The sequence below is a fragment of the Chaetodon auriga genome, chromosome 17 (genome assembly GCF_051107435.1).
Source record: "Chaetodon auriga isolate fChaAug3 chromosome 17, fChaAug3.hap1, whole genome shotgun sequence".
NCBI classification, from domain to species: domain Eukaryota; kingdom Metazoa; phylum Chordata; class Actinopteri; order Chaetodontiformes; family Chaetodontidae; genus Chaetodon; species Chaetodon auriga.
Genome location: NC_135090.1, coordinates 24190001 through 24217500, shown reverse-complemented (window position 1 = coordinate 24217500; position 27500 = coordinate 24190001). Strand labels below are relative to the sequence as shown.

The 27500-nt window shown below is 49.7% G+C and overlaps 3 protein-coding genes across 6 annotated transcripts in view; all 3 read right to left on the bottom strand.

Moving 5' to 3' along the window:
- Window positions 1-1184, bottom strand: part of pdia8 (protein disulfide isomerase family A, member 8) — a 9806-nt gene extending 8622 nt beyond the window's left edge. Inside the window, exons 1-2 of one of the 2 annotated variants that reach the window (XM_076754086.1) lie at window positions 928-1184; window positions 484-562 (exon numbers count right to left, since the gene is read on the bottom strand). In XM_076754086.1, coding sequence (XP_076610201.1) covers window positions 484-562; window positions 928-1091 — 243 coding nt within the window. In that variant the 5' untranslated portion in view covers window positions 1092-1184. Of the gene's footprint in view, window positions 1-483; window positions 678-927 lie in introns of both variants that reach the window. The other variant, XM_076754087.1, reaches the window with a different exon arrangement.
- Window positions 1185-2201: 1017 nt separating this feature from the next.
- Window positions 2202-22513, bottom strand: gon4la (gon-4 like a). 2 transcript variants are annotated; one of them, XM_076754039.1, is made up of 26 exons: window positions 22463-22513; window positions 21076-21323; window positions 20294-20514; window positions 19932-20006; window positions 19790-19840; window positions 17805-17858; window positions 17634-17729; window positions 17262-17354; window positions 15968-16129; window positions 15314-15524; window positions 15113-15214; window positions 14847-14887; window positions 14461-14576; window positions 14188-14383; window positions 12633-12719; window positions 12040-12217; window positions 10438-10588; window positions 10195-10342; window positions 9714-9830; window positions 8518-9336; window positions 8222-8326; window positions 5110-5316; window positions 4874-5017; window positions 4250-4545; window positions 3909-4011; window positions 2202-3807 (listed from the first exon to the last, which is right to left on the bottom strand). In XM_076754039.1, exons 2-26 carry the CDS (start codon window positions 21296-21298, stop codon window positions 3694-3696), a joined length of 4110 nt encoding a protein of 1369 aa, XP_076610154.1. In that variant the 5' UTR covers window positions 21299-21323; window positions 22463-22513; the 3' UTR covers window positions 2202-3693. The 2 variants fall into 2 exon arrangements, with proteins under 2 accessions (XP_076610154.1, XP_076610155.1); XM_076754040.1 differs by lacking the exon at window positions 22463-22513 and adding an exon at window positions 22233-22449.
- A 2897-nt stretch (window positions 22514-25410) lies between these two features.
- Window positions 25411-27500, bottom strand: part of ints3 (integrator complex subunit 3) — a 14481-nt gene continuing 12391 nt past the window's right edge. Inside the window, exons 27-29 of one of the 2 annotated variants that reach the window (XM_076754057.1) lie at window positions 27316-27388; window positions 27076-27232; window positions 25411-26804 (exon numbers count right to left, since the gene is read on the bottom strand). In XM_076754057.1, the coding sequence (XP_076610172.1) occupies window positions 26727-26804; window positions 27076-27232; window positions 27316-27388 (308 nt within the window). In that variant the 3' untranslated portion in view covers window positions 25411-26726. The remainder of the gene's footprint in view (window positions 26805-27075; window positions 27233-27315; window positions 27389-27500) is intronic. The other variant, XM_076754056.1, reaches the window with a different exon arrangement.

Genomic DNA, 27500 nt, shown 5'->3' with positions numbered 1-27500 from the left:
AACGTGAATCAAACCAGAATCAATCGTCAATAATCAGACTGTGTTTCTCTCCTTTATCCAATCATGACACCTGTTACCAGTGAGCCTGTTTACCTGTGGAATGTTCCAAACAGGTGTTTTTAGAGCGTTCCACAACTTTCCCAGTCTGTGAAACGTGTTGCTGCATCAGATTCACAACAAGCAGATATTTACAGAAATCAACCATTCAATACATTGACTTGGAGCTGTTCTCAGGTGAGTTCGTGTCGGCAGGTGATCACATTCGGTCTGATTTACCTGCTGACAGCCGAGATCCAACTTTAAGCATGAAATAACGACAGAAAACACTTTCTGGCCGATTCCACAGCCGAGCTCGTTTTAAGATCACATCTGACACAGTCTGATTTAAATATCTGTCATGTGACTGAGACCTTGTGAATAGCTGCTTCATCATCATCATTATCATCATCACTACTTTTAATCATGTAATGTCCGTGACTTCACCTTGGCGAGCTGGACGGTGCCCTTCAGTCTGGTCGCTGCTTTCTCAAACTCTGGAGCTAACTTCTTACAGTGACCACACCTGAGAGGAGGGAGAAGGAAACAGGAAGCAGATGACAAAGGTAAGGAAAGGAGGGAAGGAAACACAGAAAGATGAAAGAAAAAGATGAAATGCAGATGGAAAGGAAACATGGGAGCTGTTAAGACAAAGAGGGAAGAAGGAAAGAAATGAAGGAAAGGAGGCAAGGGAGGAGAGAGAGGAAGGAAGGAAGGAAGGAAGGAAGGAAGGATATAATGAAAAGACGAAAGGAAAAAGAAAGAACGATGGAGGGATGAATGGAGGAGAAATGATGGAGGAAACTAAACACACGGCACTTCATCTGTTCGCCATTATCTCTTATCTGCGTCTGTTATCAGCTAGCTATGCTAACGTCGGGGCTCCGTTACCATGGAGCGTAGAATTTCACCAGCATGGTCTCGTGCTCCGTTGCCAGGTAGTCGAAGTCTGCGTCCCCGAGCTCGAGCACGTCTCTGCGCGAGGACACCGCGGTGGGAAAACAAGACAACAGCGAGAACGTAACGGCGGGAAGGAGGCGGGCGGCGACCGCCATTATGGAGCGAAACGATGAATGTTTTCAGATGAAAACTGACAAAACAGAGAGACGGTGAGCAGGGCTCGATCAGCAGCCCCTCCGCGACGCTCTGAGGGTGACGTGCGCGAAGAAACGGACGTTTCCGGTCGTTGATTTCAAAATATAATTTTCAGCTGTGAGAAGAAATGGAGAGCTTCAAGAACCAAGACTGAAAAAAACATCCACCTGTAAAGAAAAATCAAAGATCTACAACATTCTGCTCTTAGTCCAGAACTGAGGCTCAAAATGATCCTTTTCATTCATATCTGGTAATATCTGCTTTTATTATGAAGGTAGGAATACTGTTACCGGTACTCACCTCACTAACTTGACCATCTCGCCTTCCTTTCCAGCTGTCAAATGAGAGGCGGGGTATAAAGAGAAAAATACCGGAAAACTGCTCTCTGATTGGTTCACATCAGTTAGATGACGTGTGGAGCCGTCTCATTGGCGTAATAACCTGTCAATCACAGAGCGCCCACTGCCGTCGATGACACTGAAGGTTACTGCTTTATTATGATTTCAGTTAAAGATCAATATTTCATTCAAAACTGAGCTGAAGCGAATCCAGTCAAAATACACACACATATATCTATAAAACATATAAACTTTTAATAAGAAATCATTTTATTCCTATGAAGCTGTCTCTTTACTCTCCGCTCAGGTTATTTGTGGCTGCATTAAAAAGGTTCATGTCCATATTTTTAAGACAAGAAAAAAATCCCAAACAATCATTTTTTAAAAGCGCGTCTGTAAATGAAAATTGAACGGCTTCATTTGTGCCGATTCAAAGAGCCAATGAGCTTTAAAAAGATGTAGATAAATGAATTAAAAACTCATTTGAGGTATTTCAGAATGTGAAAGTCATTGCCTGTGAATGACTGAAAAGCTTTTTGGTTGTTTGTTATTGTCTGTCTTCATGTGTCTCAGCAGTCCCTCAAAGTCTCATGAGGGAGGTCAACAGTCAACCGTCCGTGTGAGGTCGAGGCAGCAGAGACAGCTGTTCGATGAAGCGTCAAACATACTGAAAACTTTGTTTCATATATTTATTTATCTTTGGGTTGTTTTTACTCATGAATGACTCAAAAATCACTGAAAAACATAATAATGTTTTATTGAAGCAAACAATCAACCTTCATTCATTCAAATTCAATATGAATAAACAAACACTTTCTATAAAACAACGCTGGTACAGCCTTCACTAACACTTCTAATAGGCCACTAGGATCTATCTATCAGGTGGTTAAACCCCTGTGCATCATGGGAAGAACCTCTGAAATAAACAGTTTCTGAGCTGCAAACAGACTTTGTAAAGACTCGAGTCATCGCTTCATTTGTGTGGGTCGTTTCATTGGTTCCTTCTCGTTTCTGACCTCTCTGAGACTCACAGAGGCCCCGCCTCCAACACACAGTGGGCGGAGTCTCAGTGAGATTAGAGGAGACCGATTAAAAATAAATAATCATTAAATAGAAATAAAGACTGAGAGCAGAAGTTCTCCTGGTTCCTTCAACACACAGAACAACAAATGACAAAATCTAGAACAAAAACTGTGGAAAAATCAGATCCTTCAGAGGCCGAGAAGCTGGAGCAGAACCTTAGAACAGTTCTCTGAACAGTGGAACAGTCTGAAGAACTCTGAAATCCCTATGAAGGAACAACTGCGGAGAACTTGATGCACATTCACATCAAACCCGGAATTCCTCCACAGACTCGGTCCTCTTAAACTTTCGATCAATGAAACAGATCCTGTGACGGATCAATGACGTTCTGGATACACCGCCAACACGTTCTAGAGCCACATCCAGTGACTGAAACTATCACAGAAGTGAATCTGTAGCAGCTCTAACAAACATGTTCTGGAGTCTTTGCTCCAAATTCAGTTCAACTTGATTCTGAATCCTCTGGAACACATTTTGGATCAAGTGCAGAACTGAAACCAGTAGAAACTGTAGAACAGAGCAGCTGAGAGAGCTTCACATTATTTCATTTCATTCTCTGCTGTTTGCTTTGACCTTCGCTCCAGCATGATTTTCAGCGTTTTCAGGCAGCACCTGGTGGACTTGAGACCAGCGCGTATGACCAACAGAACTGTCTGAGTAAGTCTGGAATCCTTCTGGAAGGCCTCCAGAACAGAGTCTCACAGAAACTGTAGAACATTTAGAGGAATTCCTGAACCTGACCAGAGGTACCAATGAACTGCGGACCCATTCCAGTCGAACTGAACCTAACTGGACCGGATCTGATCCAGAGAATGGTAGAATCACGTTCAGACGGTTCTGGAGTCATTCAGACACTCAGAGATAATGAAATCAATCACGTCTGTAAGATTTAATCCTCTGAAGAACTCGAGAATGACTTTAAACAGGCTCTACCAACATCAGTGACATCTTGAACAGCTGAACTACTACTTAATTTCCCCGGTGTGGGATCAATAAGGTCCGATCTGAAGAACTCGTTCTGGAATCAAGCTTTCAGACAGGAAGTGGCTGCAGATCGACGTTCCTCAACGCAGAATGGAAACTCGATCTGGCAGCAGCAGCAGATCCGGATCAGAGTCCGAACTTCACTTTGACCACACCCTCAGTCCAGAGCGGCCTCCTGTGTGCTGATTGGCTGGCTCCCTGAAGAACAGGAAGTGGACTTTTGGAAGGCGGAGCGGAAAAGATTCATCAGGTCGTGGAAACGAAGGCTCACCTAGAGAAAACAGACAAATCATGGATTCATGAAAATTTACACAAGAGTGATGTCCTGACTGAGTGCCTGCACCTGGACACTGAAGCTCCACCCCCTCTCACCTGTTGGGCCGTCTTGTTTCCCAGCTGGGTGGAGACATGTCTAAACGTTTTCCGATTGGCTCCTCTCTGCTGACAGGCAGTCAGGATGGCGCGGTCCGCCTCCCTGGAACAGGAAACGGTCAGAGGTCAGTCTGTTAGCGTCAGTCTGTTCAATCCAAACTTACTTCCTGTTGACACGCACACACGTTTAAAGGTCAACAGCACAAACAAAGAGCTGGTTGTGAATCGGCAGTGACAGATTCAAATCAATCAATCAGTCAGTCAGTCAGTCAATCAATCAATCAATCAGGCAATCAATCAGTCATACTGAATCAGAGTGTTTCAAGTGTTTTCGTTCTGACCGCGTCCAGACGACGACTTTTTCTCCGCTCGACGTCACTGAGATGTTTTTGGCACAAACCGGTCGCTCCGATTCCTCCTCTTCCTCCTCTTCCCCGCCGTCACTTCCTGTCTCGCTCTCTTCAGACGTCCGGCGATCGACTCTCTTCCTGTTCCCGTCAGGAGGAGTCTGGGACGCGTAGTCCGTCTCTGTGGTCTCGGAGCTGGTTGCTATGGGTGACGACTGGCCATGAAGCTGCTGGAAAAACTCCCAGAATTCCTCCTGCAGGTGCGGGTGGCGTCTGAGGAGCGATGAGATCTGAAAGGATCAATGAAGGTGGAGGTGAGGGTTGGATTCTGGTAGATTTTTGTTGTTGGTGGCAAAAAACACTGAAGCGTTTCATCAGCCGACGGATCTCTTCAGTCAATGTGCTATCTCTGATATTTGATTCATAAAAAAGAATGAATGAATGAATGAATGAATGAATTCACTCCTTTGAAATTTCAAACAGCTGATTCAAGTTGTGCTGTTAGAAAACTACTCTCTGACTCTGTGACGCTGCAAACGTCAGAACTTCATCAAAGAATCACAAATAAAAAGATGATCATTCAGACAATAAGGAAACCTTTTTTTTTTCATTGTCTACCTTCTCCATGTCCCCAGGTGGGGGGGCGGAGCTCCCTTGCAGTGCTGACACCACCTGCCGGTAGAGGGAGGAGCCTTCTCCCAGGCTCCGCCCCAGTCGCCGTAGAAATTGCCGACTGCGTTCAAACAGCTGCTGCTCCACCAGCTGCCACAGGAAAAGCACAGAAGAAGAGTTAAAGCCGGTCAGTCTGCACCTGCGAGGCCTCGTGGCCGTGACGTCAGAGCGATGCCACTCACCAGTCCGCAGCGGCGCGCCTGTCCTCGGTTCAGGAAGGCAGCGAAGTCCCTGAGCAGCTGAGGCCAAGGCCGCAGCACGCAGCTTAGTCTGGAGTACAGCACCTCCGGGGCCCCTGAGGGCCCCAAAGGCCCCGTCGCTGAGAACTGATCCAACACCTGCAGCAGCTGCTCAGAGAGGCCCGGAGACACCTGCACCGCATCGCACACCTGCACAGGAGACAGGAAGTGCAGACACACCTCAGCTACCAGAACTGCTGCATGTTCACCAACACGGACTGAAGAGCCGTTTAAAAGGGTCAAAACGCCGCCTGCTGATTGGCTTCTTCCCTTCAGGCCTCTGCAACATTGGATGTCTGTTCACTTTGGTCCAATCACACCAAACACACTGTCTTCAGTTCTGGTCTGGTGGACCACGGAGGAGGATCAGACTGCGGTGACCCACAGACTCTCTGTTCTTCTTATTGGACGAATTAAGGTTTCTCAACCAATAATTCAGCAGATCCAATCAGATTCATGCAGCTACTGTAAAAAGTCATGCTTCACTAAACGCTTCAGTCGTCTCAGGTCGTCTCTCAGGACGTCTCTGCTAGACATCTTTACGTGTAGCATCAACATGGGATCTGAAACTTAATTTGATATTGACAAATACTTCTCAACGCCTTCCCTGACAGGACGGGGCGTGGCGTGGCGGCCACTTCCCGAAGTCAATAATCAGGTTTTTCGTTTTTGACACATTGAGATCAACCTGGTTCCTCAAGAACCGAACACGAGGCAGAGAAATCTACAGCCAAATAAAGACACTCAGTGGGTCCACGTGACCAGTGGGTCCACGTGACCAGTGGGTCCACGTGATCAGTGTCTTGTTGCTTTTGTGTCGTTTCGGTGTCTTTTCTCACCAAACGACAAACAGAGAAGAGTGAACAGAGACGCTGCTGAATGTGGGTCTTCACTCTGAATGAGGACATGAAGCGTCGGCCGGTTCAGAACTCGGCTGACTGACCGACTGACTGACTGACTGACCGGCTGGCTGACTGACCGGCTGACTGACCGGCTGACTGACCGACTGACTGACCGACTGACCGACTGACCGACTGGCTGACTGACTGGCCGACTGACCGACTGGCTGACTGATCGACTGACCGACTGACTGACTGACCGGCTGACTGACTGACCGGCTGACTGACCGGCTGACTGACCGACTGACTGACCGACTGACCGACTGACCGACTGGCTGACTGACTGACCGACTGACCGACTGACCGACTGGCTGACTGACTGGCCGACTGACCGACTGGCTGACTGATCGACTGACCGACTGGCTGACTGACCGGCTGACTGACTGACCGACCGGCTGACTGACCGGCTGACCGACTGACTGACTGACTGATTGACTGGCTGGCTGACTGACCGGCTGACTGACTGACTGGCTGACTGACCGACTGACTGACTGACTGACTGACCGACTGACTGACCGACTGGCTGACTGATCGACTGACCGACTGACTGACTGACCGGCTGACTGACTGACCGACCGGCTGACCGACTGACTGACTGACTGATTGACTGGCTGGCTGGCCGACTGACCGACTGGCTGGCTGATCGACTGACCGACTGACTGACTGACCGGCTGACTGACCGGCTGACCGACTGATTGACTGGCTGGCTGGCCGACTGACCGACTGGCTGACTGATCGACTGACCGACTGACTGACTGACCGGCTGACTGACTGACCGACCGGCTGACTGACCGGCTGACCGACTGACTGACTGACTGATTGACTGGCTGGCTGACTGACCGGCTGACTGACTGACTGACCGACTGACTGACCGGCTGACCGACTGACTGATTGACTGGCTGGCTGACTGACCGACTGACTGACTGACTGACTAACCGACTGACTGACCGACTGGCTGACTGGCTGACCGATCGACTGACCGACTGACTGACTGACCGGCTGACTGACTGACCGACCGGCTGACTGACCGGCTGACCGACTGACTGACTGACTGATTGACTGGCTGGCTGACTGACCGGCTGACTGACTGGCTGACTGACCGACTGACTGACTGACTGACCGGCTGACTGACCGGCTGACTGACCGGCTGGCTGACTGACTGACTGACTGACCGGTTGGCTGACTGACCGGCTGGCTGACCGACCGGCTGACTGACCGGCTGGCTGGCTGACTGACTGACCGACCGACTGACCGACCGACCGACTGACTGACTGACTGACCGACCGACTGACTGACTGACTGACCGACCGACCGACCGACCGACCGACTGACTGACTGACCGACTGACTGACTGACCGACCGACTGACTGATTGACTGACCGACTGGCTGACTGACCGACTGACTGACTGGCTGACTGACCGGCTGACTGACTGACTGACTGGCTGACTGACCGACTGACTGACCGACTGGCTGGCTGACTGACCGGCTGACTGACTGACTGACTGACTGGCTGACTGACCGGCTGACTGACTGACTGACTGACTGACTGACTGACCGACTGACTGACCGACCGGCTGACTGACCGACTGACTGACTGGCTGACCGGTTGGCTGACTGACCGGCTGGCTGACCGACCGACTGACTGACCGACTGACCGACTGACTGACTGACTGACTGGCTGACTGACCGACCGACTGACCGACTGGCTGACTGACTGACCGACTGACTGACTGACTGACTGGCTGACTGGCTGACTGACCGACCGACTGACTGACCGACCGACTGACTGACCGACTGACCGACTGACTGACTGACTGACTGGCTGACTGACCGACCGACTGACCGACTGGCTGACTGACTGACCGACTGACTGACTGACTGACTGGCTGACTGGCTGACTGACCGACCGACTGACCGACTGGCTGACTGACTGACCGACTGGCTGACTGGCTGACTGACCGACTGACTGGCTGACTGACCGGCTGACTGACCGACTGACCGACTGGCTGACTGACCGACTGACTGACTGACTGACTGACTGGCTGACTGACCGGCTGACTGACTGACTGGCTGATTAGGATTAGTGAAGAGCACATTTATCTGTGCAGAGGAAAAAGCAGTTTGATGCTCCACTGTGTGACTGGAGGCGTCTTACTCTGAGGAGGTAATCCTGAGCAAACAGCTCATCCTCAGCCTTCCTCTGAGCATCTTCATCATCCTCATCCTCCTCCTCCTCACTCCCCTCTGATGACATGTTATCCTGCACACAAACGCAAAGCAGAAATCTTTATTCTGGAGCGAACAAAATGAAAGCAGTGTGAGGACAGTCTGGTTTTGGGATCATGATAAAATCTGTCTTGACGTCATTCTGAGCAAAGATTTTCATTCTCGTGACGTGAACGTGTCGTCACAACAGGTGATACTGATAATGTTTGACTGAGTGTGACAGACCTGCAGCTGGAGGATGGACAGACTGGATTCATATGAAGACGTCTCTCCATCATCACCTTCTTCTTCTTCTTCTGCTGCTGCTGCTGCTGCCGCTGCTCTGGACGGCGTCACTTCCCGTTCACTCTCTGACTCCGCCCCCTCTGCGTCGGGGGTGACACCTCCTGGTGAACTGGGTGAGGATTCAGATAGAGCCAGGAGGACCTCGCTCTCCTCCTCCTCCTCCTCTTCTTTTTCTTCTTCCTCCTCGCCGCTCATCCGGATGACATCATCGCTCTCCTGTACCTCCACCTGAGAGGCGGCGACGCCTTCAGGAGGAGGAGTTACAACCTCTTCACCACTCCTCCTCCTCTTCCTCCTCCTCAGGCTGGCGAGGGTCTGATTGTGGCGTCTGATTTGCTCTCTGATTGTCATGGAGATGGAGGAGGTGGTGGTGATGTCAGTGGGGGTATCAGTCCTGGACAGGAGGAGGCGGTGGAGGACTCGAGGTGGACTGAGGGCTCCAGGGCAGCAGGGTTTGGAAGGAGGAGGTGGGGGGGGGGAGTTCACCTGTCTTTCAGACGGGGGGGAGGAGTCAGGGGGAGGAGGGGGGAGTGGCTGCTGCAGCAGCAGAAAGCCGATGCGTTTGAAGTCGAGGTTTTTGGGGAGGCAGGGAGGGTATCTGGTCCCGGGAGGGAAGCTGTAGGTTTCAGAGGCCGAGCGAAGGAAGGTCAGGTGACTCTGACGGGCTCCACCTGGCCTGCAGGGAGGTGGGGCCTCTGGGGTGGAGCCAGATGGGCTGTTGTAGCATTTGATGGTCGGGTAGATGACAGGAAGACTCCTCTGTGGGGGGGTGGGGGGACAAGGGTGATAAAGGTGAACCTCCTGGACCTCGTCAGCCCTGCACTGACTCAAACTCTCAGTACTTTATTCTGAATAATAAGATCATTCAAAGATCCCAGATCCCTGGCTTTATATTAGAGACAGGCCTTTATTTCTGATTTCACCTGATGATACAAAGTCATGTCCTGATGAATTCACTCTCCCTTTTTATCAAAGTACCCTGAATGAAAGTTAAAAACCTCTTTTTCAAGGAGAATGTACTTAAATTCACTTCAGTCGCAACCACAATGACCAGCTGACACGGCTGCTGTGGTGAAATTAACATGTGAGGACGACCGTGTCTCACTGCTGATGTGTTGAGTGTCTCCATCACCTACCACCAACCACAGAGGCATGACACGCTCCTCTCTCTCCACTGGGGGGCGCTGCTCTGCAGGGTCAACATGACGGCAGGCCACCAGCATCGGCCACACCACCCGCTGATACCTGTAGGCCTGCAGAGGACATGGAGACACACACAGTCTAACACAGAGACCTGTAGGCCTGCAGAGGACATGGAGACACACACAGTCTAACACGGACACCTGTAGGCCTGCAGAGGACATGGAGACACACACAGTCTAACACGGACGCCTGTAGGCCTGCAGAGGACATGGAGACACACACAGTCTAACACGGACGCCTGTAGGCCTGCAGAGGACATGGAGACAAACACAGTCTAACACGGACGCCTGTAGGCCTGCAGAGGACATGGAGACAAACACAGTCTAACACGGACGCCTGTAGGCCTGCAGAGGACATGGAGACACACACAGTCTAACACAGACACCTGTACAGTCAATTGGATTGACCTTGTACCTTGACGATGTTGTCAGGAAAACCAGGTCTGCAGCACTGCAGGATTCTTCGTCGGACCTGGACCAGAGTCTTCCTCAGCAGGAACTGAGACACCAGTTTAGTTGGGTCACATGACCCCTCCATGTTCCTGAGACCAAGAACCAGGAGGCTGACAACACACACACAAATGATAAATACATCTATACTCTTGCCATACATGATAACTCTGTGTGTGTGTGTGTGTGTGTGCGCGCACGCCTTTACCAGTCTTCAGCTGCAGTGAAAGCCGCTGTCCTGCGGGGGCAGTATAAAGCCGGGTCGAGGCTGGCACAGGGCAGCAGCTCCGGGTACAGGAAGACCGGACGGGTGGCAAAGAGCCAGGCCAGTTCAGCCGGCATGACGGGATAACAACGCACTGAATACACACACAAAGACACATGGACAGGAGGAGGGGAGGATCAGACCTGCACGGTGTACTATATGATCCTGTATGTACAATATGATCCTGTACGTACTATATGATCCTGTATGTACAATATGATCCTGTACGTACTATATGATCCTGTACGTACTATATGATCCTGTATGTACAATATGATCCTGTACGTACTATATGATCCTGTATGTACTATATGATCCTGTATGTAGTATATGATCCTGAACACTGTAGTTTATGATCCTGTACGTACTATAAGATCCTGTACGTACTATATGATCCTGTACGTACTATATGATCCTGTACGTACTATATGATCCTGTACATACTATATGATCCTGAACACTGTAGTATATGATCCTGTATGTAGTATATGATCCTGACTAGTGCAGTATATGATCCTGTATGTAGTATATGATCCTGACTAGTGCAGTATATGATCCTGTATGTAGTATATGATCCTGACTAGTGCAGTATATGATCCTGTATGTAGTATATGATCCTGACTAGTGCAGTATATGATCCTGTATGTAGTATATGATCCTGAATAGTGCAGTATATGATCCTGTATGTAGTATATGATCCTGTACGTACTATATGATCCTGTATGTACAATATGATCCTGTACGTACTATATGATCCTGTATGTACAATATGATCCTGTACGTACTATATGATCCTGTATGTACAATATGATCCTGTACATACTATATGATCCTGAACACTGTAGTATATGATCCTGTATGTAGTATATGATCCTGACTAGTGCAGTATATGATCCTGTATGTAGTATATGATCCTGACTAGTGCAGTATATGATCCTGTATGTAGTATATGATCCTGACTAGTGCAGTATATGATCCTGTATGTAGTATATGATCCTGACTAGTGCAGTATATGATCCTGTATGTAGTATATGATCCTGAATAGTGCAGTATATGATCCTGTATGTAGTATATGATCCTGACTAGTGCAGTATATGATCCTGTATGTAGTATATGATCCTGAATAGTGCAGTATATGATCCTGTATGTAGTATATGACCCTGAATAGTGCAGTATATGATCCTGTATGTAGTATATGATCCTGAATAGTGCAGTATACTGTATAATTCTGAAGGAAACCTTTATGGCTCACACCCTTTCAGGGCCTGAAGTCTGATTGTTGTTCTTGTATTTTCTACTTTTGATTCTGGGTTATCCGGCAGCTGAGCGATGCTCCTCAGCAGCTAACTGTCAAAGCTCTGAGGTCCGAGGGTCTTTAAATGAACCACTAGGTGCAGCTTTAAAGCTGTTCACCTCTCAGCTGCATTAAAACGTCACACAGGAAGATTAAAGTTGAGCAGACTGCGGTTGATTCTCATCAAACTGAAGTGAAACCAAAGAAAAGAGTCCACACCTCCCATGATTCTTTGCTACAGGTGCACTCACTGTATCCTCTGGCATCAGGCGGGTGGTGTTGTGGTCGATAACCGATGGGAGTCCGCCGCAGCTCTTCCAGCAGCTGCAGCGCCCCCTGCAGGTTGGATGCTCTGAAGATGCTGCGGAAACCAGGACGACTGGAAGACATGAGGAGCTCCCCCCTCTGAGCCAACAAGTCTAACTCAAACTGACAGAGAGAGACAACACTTCATTCAGGCTTTACATCCCAACATCAAGAAGACACACTGATGATAGCACAGGGTCAGCACACTGAGAGGAGACAAGGTGGATGAATGAACGAATGAACGATTCAGAGGCTTCAAAGCTTTAAAGCTTCACTTTCATTCACGGATAACTTCCTCAGAAGCTTCCTACAAAGAACTGCTTTTCAGTAATGACAAGGACAACAGAGGCTGAGCTCTGTGTTACTGTGAGTCGGCTGACAAACAAACAAACAAACAAGGAAACAAACAAACAAACAAACGAGGAGACAAACAAGGAAACAAGATCGAATCCATTCAAGATTGTGTGTATGTGAGTGAGTGAGTGTGTGTGTGTGTGTGTGTGTGTGGGGGGGGGGGGGGGGGGGGGGGGGGGGTTACCAGGAACTGTCTGGTGGTCTCGGCCTCACTGTGAAGTCTGGCCACAGGTGAACTCAGCAGGTGAATCTGGGTCAGTAGCTGGACGTGCTGACGGAGAGACAGACAGTCTGATTACGTTCCACATGTCAAAATACAGAACTGACAGTAAATGTCCTCACACGTCCATCAGTGTGAGACAGACCTGTGCTTTGTGTGCACCTGTTGTACCTGTACTCTGTATGTGTACCTGTACTCTGTATGTGTACCTGTCCTCTACGTGTGCCTGTCCTCTGTATTTGCACCTGTCCTCTGTATGTACCTGTCGTACCTGTACTCTGTATGTACCTGTCGTACCTGTACTCTGTATGTACCTGTCATACCTGTACTCTGTATATGTACCTGTCATACCTGTACTCTGTATGTACCTGTCATACCTGTACTCTGTATATGTACCTGTACTCTGTATGTACCTGTCCTCTGTGTGTACCCGTCGTACCTGTCCTTTGTGTGTACCCGTCGTACCTGTCCTTTGCGTGTGCCTGTCCTCTGTATTTGCACCTGTACTCTGTATGTACCTGTCATACCTGTACTCTGTATATGTACCTGTACTCTGTATGTACCTGTACTCTGTGTGTACCCGTCGTACTGGTCCTTTGTGTGTACCTGTTGTACCTGTCCTTTGTGTGTACCTGTCCTCTGTGTGTACCTGTTGTACCTGTCCTCTGTGTGTACCTGTTGTACCTGTCCTTTGTGTGTACCTGTTGTACCTGTCCTTTGTGTGTACCTGTTGTACCTGTACTCTGTATGTACCTGTTGTACCTGTCCTCTGTGTGTACCTGTCCTTTGTGTGTACCTGTTGTACCTGTCCTCTGTGTGTACCTGTTGTACCTGTCCTTTGTGTGTACCTGTTGTACCTGTACTTTGTGTACCTGTTGTACCTGTACTCTGTATGTACCTGTTGTACCTGTCCTTTGTGTGTACCTGTTGTACCTGTCCTCTGTGTGTACCTGTTGTACCTGTCCTTTGTGTGTACCTGTTGTACCTGTACTCTGTATGTACCTGTTGTACCTGTCCTCTGTGTGTACCTGTTGTACCTGTCCTTTGTATGTACCTGTTGTACCTGTCCTCTGTGTGTACCTGTTGTACCTGTCCTTTGTGTGTACCTGTTGTACCTGTCCTCTGTGTGTACCTGTTGTACCTGTCCTCTGTGTGTACCTGTTGTACCTGTCCTTTGTGTGTACCTGTTGTACCTGTCCTCTGTGTGTACCTGTTGTACCTGTCCTTTGTGTGTACCTGTCCTGTACCTGTCCTCTGTGTGTACCTGTTGTACCTGTCCTTTGTGTGTACCTGTTGTACCTGTCCTTTGTGTGTACCTGTTGTACCTGTCCTTTGTGTGTACCTGTTGTACCTGTCCTCTGTGTGTACCTGTCCTTTGTGTGTACCTGTTGTACCTGTCCTTTGTGTGTACCTGTCCTGTACCTGTCCTTTGTGTGTACCTGTTGTACCTGTCCTTTGTGTGTACCTGTTGTACCTGTCCTTTGTGTGTACCTGTTGTACCTGTCCTCTGTTTATGTACCTGTTGTAGCTGCTGCTGCAGTCTGGTCCTCTGCTGTCCGTCCAGTCTCAGTGTGTGCGGTTCTGGACTGTGTGTGTTACAGAGCATGTGTGTTGGCAGGCCGAGCTGCCTTTTCTTCCTGATCAACGCCAGCTGCTGCTTCACCGTACGCAGCTCTGTGATTGGTCCGTCCTCCAGCTCGTCATCGCCTGCTGCTCTGCGATGAGAACAGAGGGTCAGCGGGATGGGATGGCAAGTGTGAGTGTGTTGGTGTGAATGTCGTGTGTCACATACATGTTGTGCTCCACCTCAGGTGTGTGTGTTTGAACAGTGCGAGTCTCCTCCTGAGGCTCCTCCTCTTCCTCGTGGCCTTCATCTTCCACTTCCTGTCCCACAAGGTCTTCTTTCAACTGAAATACACAGAAAAGCACTACAGCTGTGGTCACGTCTGCGTGTCGGGACGTCTTGGTGTCACTCAAACATGGACCACATGGTAGCAGTGAGAGCTGTGATTGGTCGGTTTGGGCTGCCCGTGTTGGGCTGAAGAGGACGTGAAGCAGGATGAAGAAAGGTTTGCACCATGTTCACTTTCCCTCTGATGAGCAGAACATCAACAGGCCTTCTGTGTGATGAGTGCAATGATGAAGATGACTGGTCAGTGTTTGTGTGTGGAGACTCACCGTCTCAAACAGCTCCTCCATCAGCTCATTCACCTCCTTCTCTGCAGGACACACACGATGACATCATTCACCAAATCATTCATCGTGAGACGTCTGAGCACTCCGTGACTTCAACAGAGGCCACGATGAAAACGAACCAATAACGGTTAATCCATCATGTTGATCAATTGATCGATTCAGCTCTAAACATCACTGATAAAACAATGGCCTCATCATGTTACAGCGTGTCTGCGTGTGTGCGTGTGTGCGTGTGTGCGTGTACTGACTGGTGATGCGGACAGCCTTGTCATCACGGTAATCCTCCTGGTCGGGCTCATCGATGTCGGCCAGGAAGTTATATTCTGGGTCATCTTCATCATCACACTCCTCTGAGAGAGACATAGACAGAGAGTCAAACTGTGAGAGACACACACACACACACACACACACACACACACACACACACACACACACACACACACACACACCTTCATTGTCCATCTCTGAGGTCATCAGGCCTCTCAGCCAATCAGTCCACTCCCTGTCCTCATGGGCAGAGCTGGAGTCATACATGTCAGGCGTGATGTCGGGAGCTCGAAGCTCCGCCTCCAGCCGACCCAGCGGGACGTCGCGTAGAGGACGCTTGGACCGAGTCCGGTACGCCATCAGACCCACCTCGTCCTCCGACTCAGACAGAGGCTGAGAGACAATCATCGATCAATTATCAATTCAGTCCATCGACAACTTGATTGTGTTTGTTGACAGTTCAGTTTGTGACCAGGATGGAATCTTGAAATAAAACTGAAGCACGAACGCAACAAGGCCTGAACCCAACGTGGATCAACAAGGCCTGAACCCAATGTGGATCAACAAGGCCTGAACCCAACGTGGATCAACAAGGCCTGAACCCAACGTGGACCAACAAGGCCTGAACCCAACGTGGACCAACAAGGCCTGAACCCAACGTGGACCTGTTTCAGACTGTGTGTTTCAGAGTGTGTGTTTCAGAGTGTGTGTGTTTCAGAGTGTGTATTTCAGAGTGTGTGTGGGTTTCAGAGTGTGTGTGTTTCAGAGTGTGTGTGTGTGTGTGTGTGTGTGTGTGTTTCAGTCTCTGTGTGTGTCTTTCAGAGTGTGTGTGTTACCTGGTAGGGCTCCATGCACACAGCGAGCTCCTCCTCCACAGCATGGAGTTTCTCCAGGAAGGCGCTGTCAGTCACAGCTTTGGGGGGCAGGGCTTTGGGAGGAGGGGGTGGGCCCATCGAACCAGACCCCGCCCTCAGGCGCCTGGAGCGGCTTCGAGAAGTCTGAAGGGGGATCAATAAGTTTCAGGACCAATAAGTCTGATGACTGAAAGCTGCAACACAACTGATCATCAAGAGTTTGAACACGAAGAGACAAAAAGGGCGGAAAGGACAAAAAGGACGAAAAGGACAAAAAGGCATAAAAGGACAAAAAGGCATTAAAGGACAAAAAGGGCAAAAAGGACAAAAAAGCATAAAAGGCATAAAAGGACAAAAAGGGCGAAAAGGACAAAAAAGCATAAAAGGCATGAAAGGACAAAAAGGACGAAAAGGACAAAAAGGACGAGCGCTCGAGTATCTTAGCACAAACAGCTTCGAGCTCCTGTTGCAAGCTAACAACGAGGTCATCCATCACGGCTGCTACGCTGCCATGTGGCCGATGCTACGTGTGATGTCACTCGTCATGATTGGCTGAACTGAACTGAAGTAATCGACCTTGAACTTCATAAGATTTATGATCTGAACATAGTCCAGAGGAGCATGAGGAGGAGGAGGAGGTGTCACACAGGAGGAGTCACAGAGTCACAGAGGAGGAGTCACAGAGGAGGAGTCACACAGGAGGAGTCACAGAGGAGGAGTCACAGAGGAGGAGTCACAGAGGAGGAGTCACACAGGAGGTGTCACAGAGTCACAGAGGAGGAGTCACAGAGTCACCGAGGAGGAGTCACAGAGGAGGAGTCACAGAGGAGGAGTCACAGAGTCACAGAGGAGGAGTCACACAGGAGGAGTCACAGAGTCACCGAGGAGGAGTCACAGAGGAGGAGTCACAGAGTCACCGAGGAGGAGTCACAGAGGAGGAGTCACAGAGGAGGAGTCACACAGGAGGTGTCACAGAGTCACAGAGGAGGAGTCACAGAGGAGGAGTCACACAGGAGGAGTCACAGAGTCACCGAGGAGGAGTCACAGAGGAGGAGTCACACAGGAGGAGTCACAGAGTCACCGAGGAGGAGTCACAGAGGAGGAGTCACAGAGTCACCGAGGAGGAGTCACAGAGGAGGAGTCACAGAGTCACAGAGGAGGAGTCACACAGGAGGAGTCACAGAGGAGGAGTCACACAGGAGGAGTCACACAGGAGGTGTCACATGGACGAGTGAAGACCCTCAGGTGGACAGGTGAGAAGCCGTCACAGAGTTACCTGCCAGGGGCTGCAGCTGTCGTCCTCCGCCCTGCTCAGTCGAGTTCCTCTGGGAGACGAAGCCGTGCTCTCCATGTCGCTCTCCTGGAACGTCTGCACACACCATCAATCAATCAGTGATCAATACATGTACACGCCATCATCTTTGAACAAGCGTCTGATCGTTTATTACTGCTTTGTTTCATGTTGGCTGATCATCATCATCATATTAGAATTATGATGATGATGATTTTTATTTCTGCGTCTCAGACTCAAAACTGCACACACACACACACACACACACACACACACACACACACACACACACACACACCAATAATGACCAATCATCAGTATCAAACTGTCTTGCAACCAATCAGAGCGGAGCCTCACGTCTTCAGCAGTCTCGTCCTCGTCTTCTTCATCTGGACGGTACTCTTCATCAGAGGAGTCTTCCTCAGCCAGAGGGATGTCCACAAACTGAGGAGTCTGAACACAAAGACACAAACTGAGGCGTCTTTGTCCAATTCTTAAAAATCTTTGACCTTTGACCTTTACCTTTACCTTGTTGGCATCACTGGTCTTCTTGATGGGAGAAATGTTCCAGGCTGGAATCACCTGACAGGAAACACAGCAGAGGACAGGTGAGAAGAGACGGAAAAGGACAATCTGATTGGCTGAGAAACAAGATTTTTATGACACACAAACATTGGACAGACAAGAACACGACCAGCAGAGGACAGCAGAGAGGACGGACACAAGGCAGAACTGTATGCACAGCACAGTACTTTTACTTCATACTCGAAGACTTTAACGTGTCTACATTTGCCATTTCTACCTTCGTTACGAGCCAATCACGTCTCTTCTTTTTGCCTCGTTAACTGAAATCAGAAAACTGTGAGCGGACACCAACAGAGCAACAGAGCAGAACGGTCATCCAGGACGTAGAAAGAGGAAGAATCAGGCGCGATGAAGACCAACATCCAGGCCACAGACAGAGGAAGAATCAGATGCAATGAAGACCAACATCCAGGACGTAGAAAGAGGAAGAATCAGGCGCGATGAAGACCAACATCCAGGACGTAGACAGAGGAAAAATCAGGCGCGATGAAGACCAACATACAGGACGTAGACAGAGGAAGAATCAGGCGCGATGAAGACCAACATCCAGGACGTAGACAGAGGAAAAATCAGGCGCGATGAAGACCAACATACAGGACGTAGACAGAGGAAGAATCAGGCGCGATGAAGACCGACATCCAGGACGTAGACAGAGGAAGAATCAGGCGCGATGAAGACCGACATCCAGGACGTAGACAGAGGAAGAATCAGGCGCGATGAAGACCAACATCCAGGACGTAGACAGAGGAAGAATCAGGCGCGATGAAGACCGACATCCAGGACGTAGACAGAGGAAGAATCAGGCGCGATGAAGACCGACATCCAGGATGTAGACAGAGGAAGAATCAGGCGCGATGAAGACCAACATCCAGGACGTAGACAGAGGAAGAATCAGGCGTGATGAAGACCGACATCCAGGACGTAGACAGAGGAAGAATCAGGCGTGATGAAGACCGACATCCAGGACGTAGACTAAGCCAGGAGTTATTGGCCTGCCAGCTCATTCTGGGTTCATGCTGCTCCACAGTTGTTCAGGATTTTAAGAGAAGAGAGAGAAATTTGAGAGAAACTTTCTTGAGAATAATCACATTCAGCATTGTGGGTCAACGTTTTGGAAATATTTTGGAATTTTCTGTATTTTTCCCATCAGCATGTTGTCTGGTGAAATGTCTCCTATTGACCCGTCTGTCTGTCCATCCTGAACATCACGTGTTGATTGGTTCCAGTCCTTCATCTACTCTGAGGAAACATGACGTGACATTCAAACTGTATCTGATGTAACTCTAACCCTGTGGAGGAAGCGTGGCCACAGGCTGTTGTTTTACACAAAGAAATAATATTTGTACATGAAAAAGACTTCTAATATTCAGATCAATCATTTTCAAACCGTTCACATCACTCAGTGTGAGGGGACGAAGCGGCTTGAAAAAGGTTGGAGTAAGAAGACAACACAAAACGAACGAGGACACTGCAGAGTCCGCCGACGGTCCACGCCAAGGTCGACTGCATCAGACACCAAACCATCAGGACACGTTTCCCGGACAGACGCCTTTGATCTCCAGATCCTGAATCTTGTCCATCCGGTCGGCATCGTCTTCAGTCAGGTCTTTGGGCCAAGTCAGAGATCTTGTAGATCGTCCTCGTCCGTCCTTATGCGTTTCTCCAGTGAAGACTAGTCCACGTGCACCGTCAGTCTCCATCCCATAATGTTCAGGGAGGATTCGCTGTTCTTGATGCAGAGCCGCGGTTAAGCCGATCAGAGCGATCCGGTCGTTGTGGCGAGCTGTGTGAATGCACTCACATGGCGGCCATACGTGGACAAATATACTGTACTAATGAATATACATACAGAGGGACAGGGACACAGATGGACAGACAGAGACAGACGGACAGAGGGAGAGACAGACAGACAGACAGACAGGTCTCACCACTCCTTTCTCCACGACCTCTTTAAACTTGGATCGGGTCATTTTTGGCTCCTGAAGAAAAGAAAACAGTAGATTTAAAAAACTTCTGCAGGGTCATGTTAATGAGCTCCAGCCGTGTCTTCTGATTGGACGACAGACTCACAAATGGAGGGACGGCCTCCGTCTCGTTGATGGCAGCTTTCATCATGGCCACTACGTGTTCATTGGTGATGACTTCCTGCAGGTCAAAGGTTAAGCTCAGCTTGAGGCACTTTCACAGAACAAACGGACAAGTTTTAATATGTGAGCATTCAGGTCTGAGTCTGGATCAGCAGCGATGGCTCACCTGCAGCAGACATCACCTGCACTGACCTCATCGATGACTCACCACCAAAAAAATCACAACAGCAGCGGTTTACTGACTGTTAATCCGGACTCAGCTGGTCTGGGATCAGCTGGTCTGATCCGGACTCAGCCGGTCTGATCCGGACTCAGCCGGTCTGGAATCAGCTGGTCTGAACTCACGTGGATGATGTTTCTGACGTTCACTGTGGTCAGGTTGTGCTGTTTGGACTTTGTCTCCAGCGATTGGTCCAGCTGCCTGTCAATCTCCACATCAACCCCTGCCTCCTCCTCCTCGCTCTCTGAGGCTCTGCCTTCATCATCTTCCACCTCCTCTGTCAGTTTCCTCTTCCTCTTCCTCACTGATTTCCTCCGTGCCGCCTTCAGCTCTGCCTGGCTGTCCTCTGACAGACAGACAGACAAGCAGAGAGACAGGCAGAGAGACAGACAGACAGACAGGCAGAGAGACAGGCAGAGAGACAGGCAGACAAATTATATGGACCTCTTCACTGCAGTTTGTTCCACTTCAGTGATGAACAGTGTCTGTACCTGGATCCTGTGGCCTCTAAACACCTGATCCAGATTCTGCTCATTCACCACAAACATCTCATGAACCAACAGTACAAACATTAGCTGTAGCTAGCTAACTTACAAACATTAGCTGTAGCTAGCTAACTTACAAACATTAGCTGTAACTAGCTAACTTACAAACATTAGCTGTAGCGAGCTAACTTACAAACATTAGCTGTAACTAGCTAACTTATGGACATTAGCTGTAGCTAGCTAACTTACAAACATTAGCTGTAACTAGCTAACTTGCAGACATTAGCTCTAACTAGCTAACTTACAAACTTTGGCTGTAACTAGCTAGCATACAGACATCAACTCGTTGCAAACTTGGTTGTTGCTATTTCTTGCTGCTAGCATTAGCTCAAGTAAAGACTTCTGTACTCTGTGTGTGTTACCCATGGTGATGATGAGGCTTGAGTCAGTGGTGTCCTCCTCCACCAGCAGGTATCCCTCCTCCTCCTCAGCTTCACCCCCTGCTGGAGCAGCAGGAGGCAGCAGCAGCAAGGCATCATGGGAGAGGAGCTGAGGACCGGAGCGTGACGATCTGGCACTCCGGTCGGCGGCAGAGCTGTCTCCTCTGGATGGGCAGAGTTTGAGGCATTTGCGGAACGGGGTCATTCTGGAGAAACATGACCTCTGAACTCTGAAACAGTGACATCATCACAGATTATCAACATGTGAATGAATCAGCTGGTTAGAGAAAACAGCAGCTAACGATTCCTCTCACGATTGAGTCATGTGATCATCAGCGTTTGGTCTCTAAAGAGGCAGAAAACAGTAAACAAAGACCATCAGGGGGACAAAGAACCCCCAGAGGTTCAGCCACATGTGACCTGAAAAGAGAGCAGACCCATCACAGGTCCCAGGTCAGCACACAGGTCTGGACTGAGACGGTCCAGACTGTCCAGGTTCTGGATGTCTGTATGGAGTCAGGACTGTAAAGGTTACAGCCATGCCTCATCCTCATCCTGCTGTGTGCACCACCTCTTCTTCTACAGCTTTATTGCATGTAGCACAAAGCTGAAAGCTGGAGGTCGAAGTCTCATCCGTTCACTCTCATTTCATCCTCTCACTGCTTCGCTTCATGTTATGTTTTCATTTACTGGAAACTGATGATGAACTTTGAACTTTCTGAATGTTTGAGACATTTTATTGAAATATGATGTGACGCGCTTTGAGTAGTTTCTTAGAATAACGATTATTCATCTTATTTACTGTGCAAATACAGATTAATGCGTCATATTACGGAATCTTTTATTTTGAAAGTCAGAAGTTACTGATTTTAATCTGCTGAGAAGTTTAATATTCTAATTGATCAAATAATAAGAGTACCTGTTTGTAAAGTTTGAGCAGTAGCTATCAGATGAATAAAGAATAATTCAGCAGCTAGAAAGAAAAACATCAAGTCTGCCTGCAAGAACGAGTCAAAGTGGAAGAATTTAACCAGAGCAATGTTAGCCTCTGTTAGCCTAGCCTCTGTTAGCTTAGCTAGCCTCTATCCCTTACAGTTAGCTTCTGTTAGCTCCTCGCGGTCAGTTCAGAGTGCAGTTACCGTGTTTTGAATCCGGTAAACCGGATACTTGTCGTAGTCGGGCTGCTGCCTGCTCTCCTCCAGCTAGCATGCTAACCAGTTCCTAGCCGGCTAGCAGCTAACGTTAGTTTGACGACAGGCAGACAGAGCCGATGTCCCAGTGAGCTGTCCGGTCTCTTAGTCTCTCACTGACGGTCCAATACCGGACACTTTGATCACATTAACCTCCGTCACTGCAGACAAACACTTACCCGCCACAACGATACGTCGTCTCTGTGAAAAACTACATTTCCTGCTGTGCGTCACGGCGTACTGTGACGTTCCCAGCGGTTCTTCTTCTGGGATACTTCCGGCAGACGCTTTCCTGCACACTGCTGCCTCTCACAGGTGTCACACTTGCCACAGATACGGCGGCTCGTCCATGTGACGTGTTCCATCAGCTGGTGTCTCACAGGTTGCTGTTGTCTCTGCGTTCAGTCTGTCTTCCTGTTAGTCACATCATGGCTATATGTCTCCATGGTCACGTCGCCTGTCTCTTATTTCTCAGTGAGAACTCTGATGTCAGTTTCTCTTCACAGCCTTTTAGCATCAGACCCACCACGGGGTGAAGTGACTGAGGGGGCCAACCCCCCCGAAAACCCCCATGACTTTAGGCCCAGCTGGAACCAAGGACGGCCCGCCGACCCTCCGCCCTGCTGAGAATCCACAGCTCCACCACGATGTCTGACCTGGGCGGCGTCTCCTCAACCCACCACCCACATCATCATATCATATCTGGATTCTCCAGTCTCCAGATCTCCAGAGTCAAAGGCAGCTTCTGGTGTCCCAGTTCTGGTCTGCTGAGCCATCTGTCCCATTTTGTCCAATGGTGCGTCCATGTTGTCCTTGTTCCTGTTTGTGGGGACGTGCAAACAGCTGCAGCCTGCAGCCTACAGTAAAAGTATTTGATCTGTCCTCTAAATCATCAGCTGCTGCTGAGTCTCAACATTTTTATTAAAGCATCAATCAGCACATGAGGATCAATAATCAATAAATCAAGTTTCAGAGAACAATGAGATCAAGTGAAATAGAATGTTTTAGGCTTATTAATTCACAGCAGGAGTTTCAGACCAACGGCGTCCTCAGCACTTCCTGTATTAATAATCAATAACTGTACAGGTGGAACATGAAGGCAGAGGACGAAGATTCACGTTCAATAACATTTTAATGCATCAACGGTTCTTTGACTTTAACTTGTTTTGACCTGAAATTTAATATTTGATCCTTTAATCGTCACTGGTTTGATATGAACTCTGCTCCTTTATTATTCTTCAAAGTGTGAGTTCTGTCCCACTGAAGACGTTTGACTCGTCCACAGTGACGTCTGTCTGTCTGTCTGTCTACTCAGGGATTCATCAGCTCATCAATGGGTCACAGCTGTCAACAGGTTGACCACGCCCCCTCACTCAGGCCAAAGAATCAGTCTTTTTTCCTCCTGAGCTACGACTGAAGAGCTCAGAGTCTGACTATGGACAAGAAGGAGGTCAAAGGTCAAAAACACATCAAGACTTAAGTTCAAATCATTTATTAATAGATTGAATTTAAAAATGCACAAAGCTGCACCAACCACAGCAAACCAGCTGCAGGTCCACCTGACAGGTGAGCCTGAGTGCCTCGCTCACATGACGTCAGCGGGGGTGTGTCTTCCTCGCGGCGGGGCTCAGAGCCTTCAGAGCGGCTGCAGGTGTCTTCAGCTCCTTCATCATCTGCAGACCCAGAGTCTTAACGGGCCGCAGACAGACCCGGGATCTGCAGGGAGGAGGGGTGTCCGCAGAGTCCACCGGGGACTGCTGGTTGCTGTCTGTGATGGTCAACGTCACCGGACAGACCTGGGACCTGCCAGGACTGGAACCAGGGGGAGGAGGGGGGTCCTGCAGGTCGCCATCTGTGACCCTCAACATCACCGGTTTGTTCTGGTGAAACAGGGATTCCCGCCGGCGCGTGCAAGGGCTCGCAGCCAGCACGGCACAGAAGCCATAGGGCGTCGTCACCTTCCTCACGTGCAGCAGCGACATGGCCGCGTGCGTTGTCAGATCCGTGTCAGCGTCCGCAGACTCTGCAGCGGAGGTGGCGCGGCGGGGACGTCTGATCCGTGGCGGCAGGTGGAGCAGGCAGCGGTGGGAGGCCACAGGACTGACTGGGGTCCCGGGGGGGCTTGCTCCCGGACTGTCCTCATCATGGTCGGACAGCAGTCTGCTCCGGTCCGGTGAGCTCCGGTGAAGCCGCGGAGAGAGGAAGAAGAGTGGACTGTGGGAGGGGATGAGAAAGTCCGGGATCCTTTCCGGAGTCAGAACCAGATTCCGCAGCGACGATCCAGATTTAGCGGCTGACATGATGACGGAGGCTGCATGAGAGACGGAAGGGGCTCAGGGACAGTGATGAAAGGATCGGCTTCAGAGGACAGACAACATGAAGACTTGTACTTCTTCAGCCACAGAAATACTTCAAATGAAGACAAAGCACGTTTGATAGCGTCGCATCACGGGACAGACCTGAACCTGTAGACCTGAACCTGCAGACCTTGACCTGTAGACCTGAACCAGCAGACCTTGACCTGTAGACCTGAACCAGCAGACCTTGACCTGTAGACCTGAACCTAAAGACTTGAACCTGCAGACCTGAACTGAATTGATGATGATTGAACTGATTTCTGACACATTTAAAGTTAAAGATGGAGAAAACCGGACGTGATCTGAAACATCAGTTCTGACTTTGAACACAAACTGGGACTAAAAACCAGAACTCAGTCTGAATCCTGATGAAGCCATGTGGATCAGTGAAGTCCACTTACCTGAGTCTGAGTCTCACCTGGTCTGAGGCAGCTCTGACTCTGGTCTTCTGGTTTATATGAGCAGCAGCAGGTGGATCCAATCACACGTTAGTCCTCCAGAGTCCACTTAACAATCCAGACCAGGATCTGAGCGTGCTGCTCTCAGACCGTTGAAGTTCCTGAATCCTTCGCCCACGATGAGAAACATGTTTTCACACTGTTTGTAACTTTGAAACGACTTCACCTGCCGAGACAAACACTCTACAAACCCCGTCAAGAAGAAGAAGAAGAATCGGGGGGAGACATTCCCCTTTATTTGTCACACACATGCACATGCTGGACACGGCACACGAGGTGAAATTTGACTTCCGCCTTTAACCCATCCTGGTCGTCCCTCCTCCGCGGCAGACCAGGAGCGGTGGGGAGCCAGACCGGCGCCCGGGGACCCATCTTCGGCGTCACCATTGGTCAGGTGGTGATCTTCTTGCATGTTTTTAGTGGGGGTATATTTTTAACGGAGGATAGCCCAGGTGAACACGGGGAGAACATGCAAACTCCACACAGAAAGGCCCTCCTCGAGCAGCAGGCAGCGAAGCCATGGTGGAGGACACACCCCCGGTGCTTCTTGCTGTGAGGCGACAGCGTTGCCACCGTGCCACCGTGCCACCAACACAAATATTCAGTGTGTTCTGATCGTTTCACACGTTTAGTTCTCCCTGAACTTCCTGTTCAGTATGACGTCACCGAGCTTTTTGGGGAAAATTCATTCAATTATTCGTCTCTCTTTTGATTCGACTGTTCGTCCTTGGTTTTTCTGTTACCGTGGTTACTGACCGAGGCTGTTTGCACGGCTCTGTTGGCCGTTGCCTCCTGATCCGAGGACAGAGGCTGTGATCACCGACACGTCAGCACGTCTGTCCACGGTGCGTGTCCTCTCAGCAGTGTCCTGGAATCTCATTCCTTTACTGTACAAGTGGAGTTGTTCTTGACCGACAGAGAAACTCACAACAACCTCTTCACACCTTCATGTTTTCACTTGATACAGTTAAAAACTGACTGGTGCCACAGTGCCCACGAGCAGCGTCACCACCCCACCCCACCAGTAACAGACCAGCAGAAAAACCAAAACCAGTTTTAATGAAGAGTTCCTCCAACATGACGTCCAGGGCAGACGAAGACATTTTACTGCAGCGAGACAAACAGGAAGGAGCTGCTAAAACCTGCAGGAAGTCGGGATCCTCCACAATAAGACTCCAAAATCCACCCCCCCACCCAAATGAAGGAGAAAAAAAAAGAAGAAAATGAAAAAAGGGACAGAAGTACCCACAAACAGCCGCACTCATCTTCATCATTATTTACTGTGTATCATCATCATCATCATCATCATCATCATCATGGTCCCTGTATTAAAATCAGTCTGTATGTCGGTTCCCAGAGTTCGTGGTTTCCTCCTCCCAGTGCATCATGGGAGAACAGCCACATGGTGACCTCTGACCCGCTGGGCAGTGGTCAGTCCTTGTCTCCATGGAAACAGCATAAGTCCCATCATGTGAAAGTCAGTTTACCACATGGAGGCTCAGAGCCCCGCCCCTCCTGCGGCGGTCAGTGCGTGTCATCGGGAGGGGGTGGGGCTTCTTCCAGTGGTCAGAGCGGCCGGTCAGCTGAGCGTCTCCGCGGCAGCTGGCGTGCGGTCGGTCGGAGGTCCATCAGTCGCTGTCGGAGCCGACGGCCGAAGAGCCCTTCCTCTTCCTCTTCGGAGCTTTGGGCTTCGAGTCCTCCTCCTCCTGAAACACACAAACACGACGTCTGTCAGAGCCGTTCTGTGGTCGTGGAGCCACGTTCCCGCTCAGACCACGAGACCAGGACCAGAGTCTGTTTGACCCCCTTGTCTGTCAGTTCATTATCGACAAATAAACCCAAACTGGAACCGGATCCAAACTGGAACCGGATCCAAACTGGACCCTGCTGTCAGAGCTGCAACGCTACAAGATGAAGAGTGTAAATGACTGGCTGTGTGTCAGGCGGGGGCCGGACCTGTGGCGCACAGTTACATACCGAGGCGCTGCTGGAGGCGCTCTCCTCCTCGTTATTGGTGGGCGGAGCCGCTCCTTTCCGGGAGCGCGGCGAGGAGGCCGGAGCTTTACGCCGAGACTTTGGAGGCTTTGCCTGTGAGTCCTCGTACTCCTCTGCCAGGGCAAACAGGTCGCTGAACCTGCAGGAGGAAGTGACATCATCAGCACCTGATGTGATGTCATCTGTGAGTTTGTGTGTGTGCGTGTGTGTGTGTGCATGTACCTCATCTTGTGTGCTTCGTCACAGCTGGCCTGAACGTGCTGCAGAGCCTGAAGGATCGGAGTCTGAGTGAAGACTGAGAGACAAACACAATCAAATGATCCATCAACACCTGTGTGTGTGCGTGCATGTGTGTGCACGTGTGTGTGAGTGCGTGTGTGTGTGCACGTGTGTGTGAGTGTGTGCGT

Bases quoted from the DNA above. Each gene is read 5' to 3' on its own strand.
- gon4la (XM_076754039.1), bottom strand. From the start codon at position 21,298: ATGACCCCGTTCCGCAAATGCCTCAAACTCTGCCCATCCAGAGGAGAC. The intron at 20,515-21,075 runs GTAACACACACA...TCTGTCTGTCAG, and splicing joins AAGCCTCATCATCACCATGG to AGGACAGCCAGGCAGAGCTG. The intron at 16,130-17,261 runs GTAACTCTGTGA...ATCCCCCTTCAG, and splicing joins ACAGCTGCAGCCCCTGGCAG to ACTTCTCGAAGCCGCTCCAG.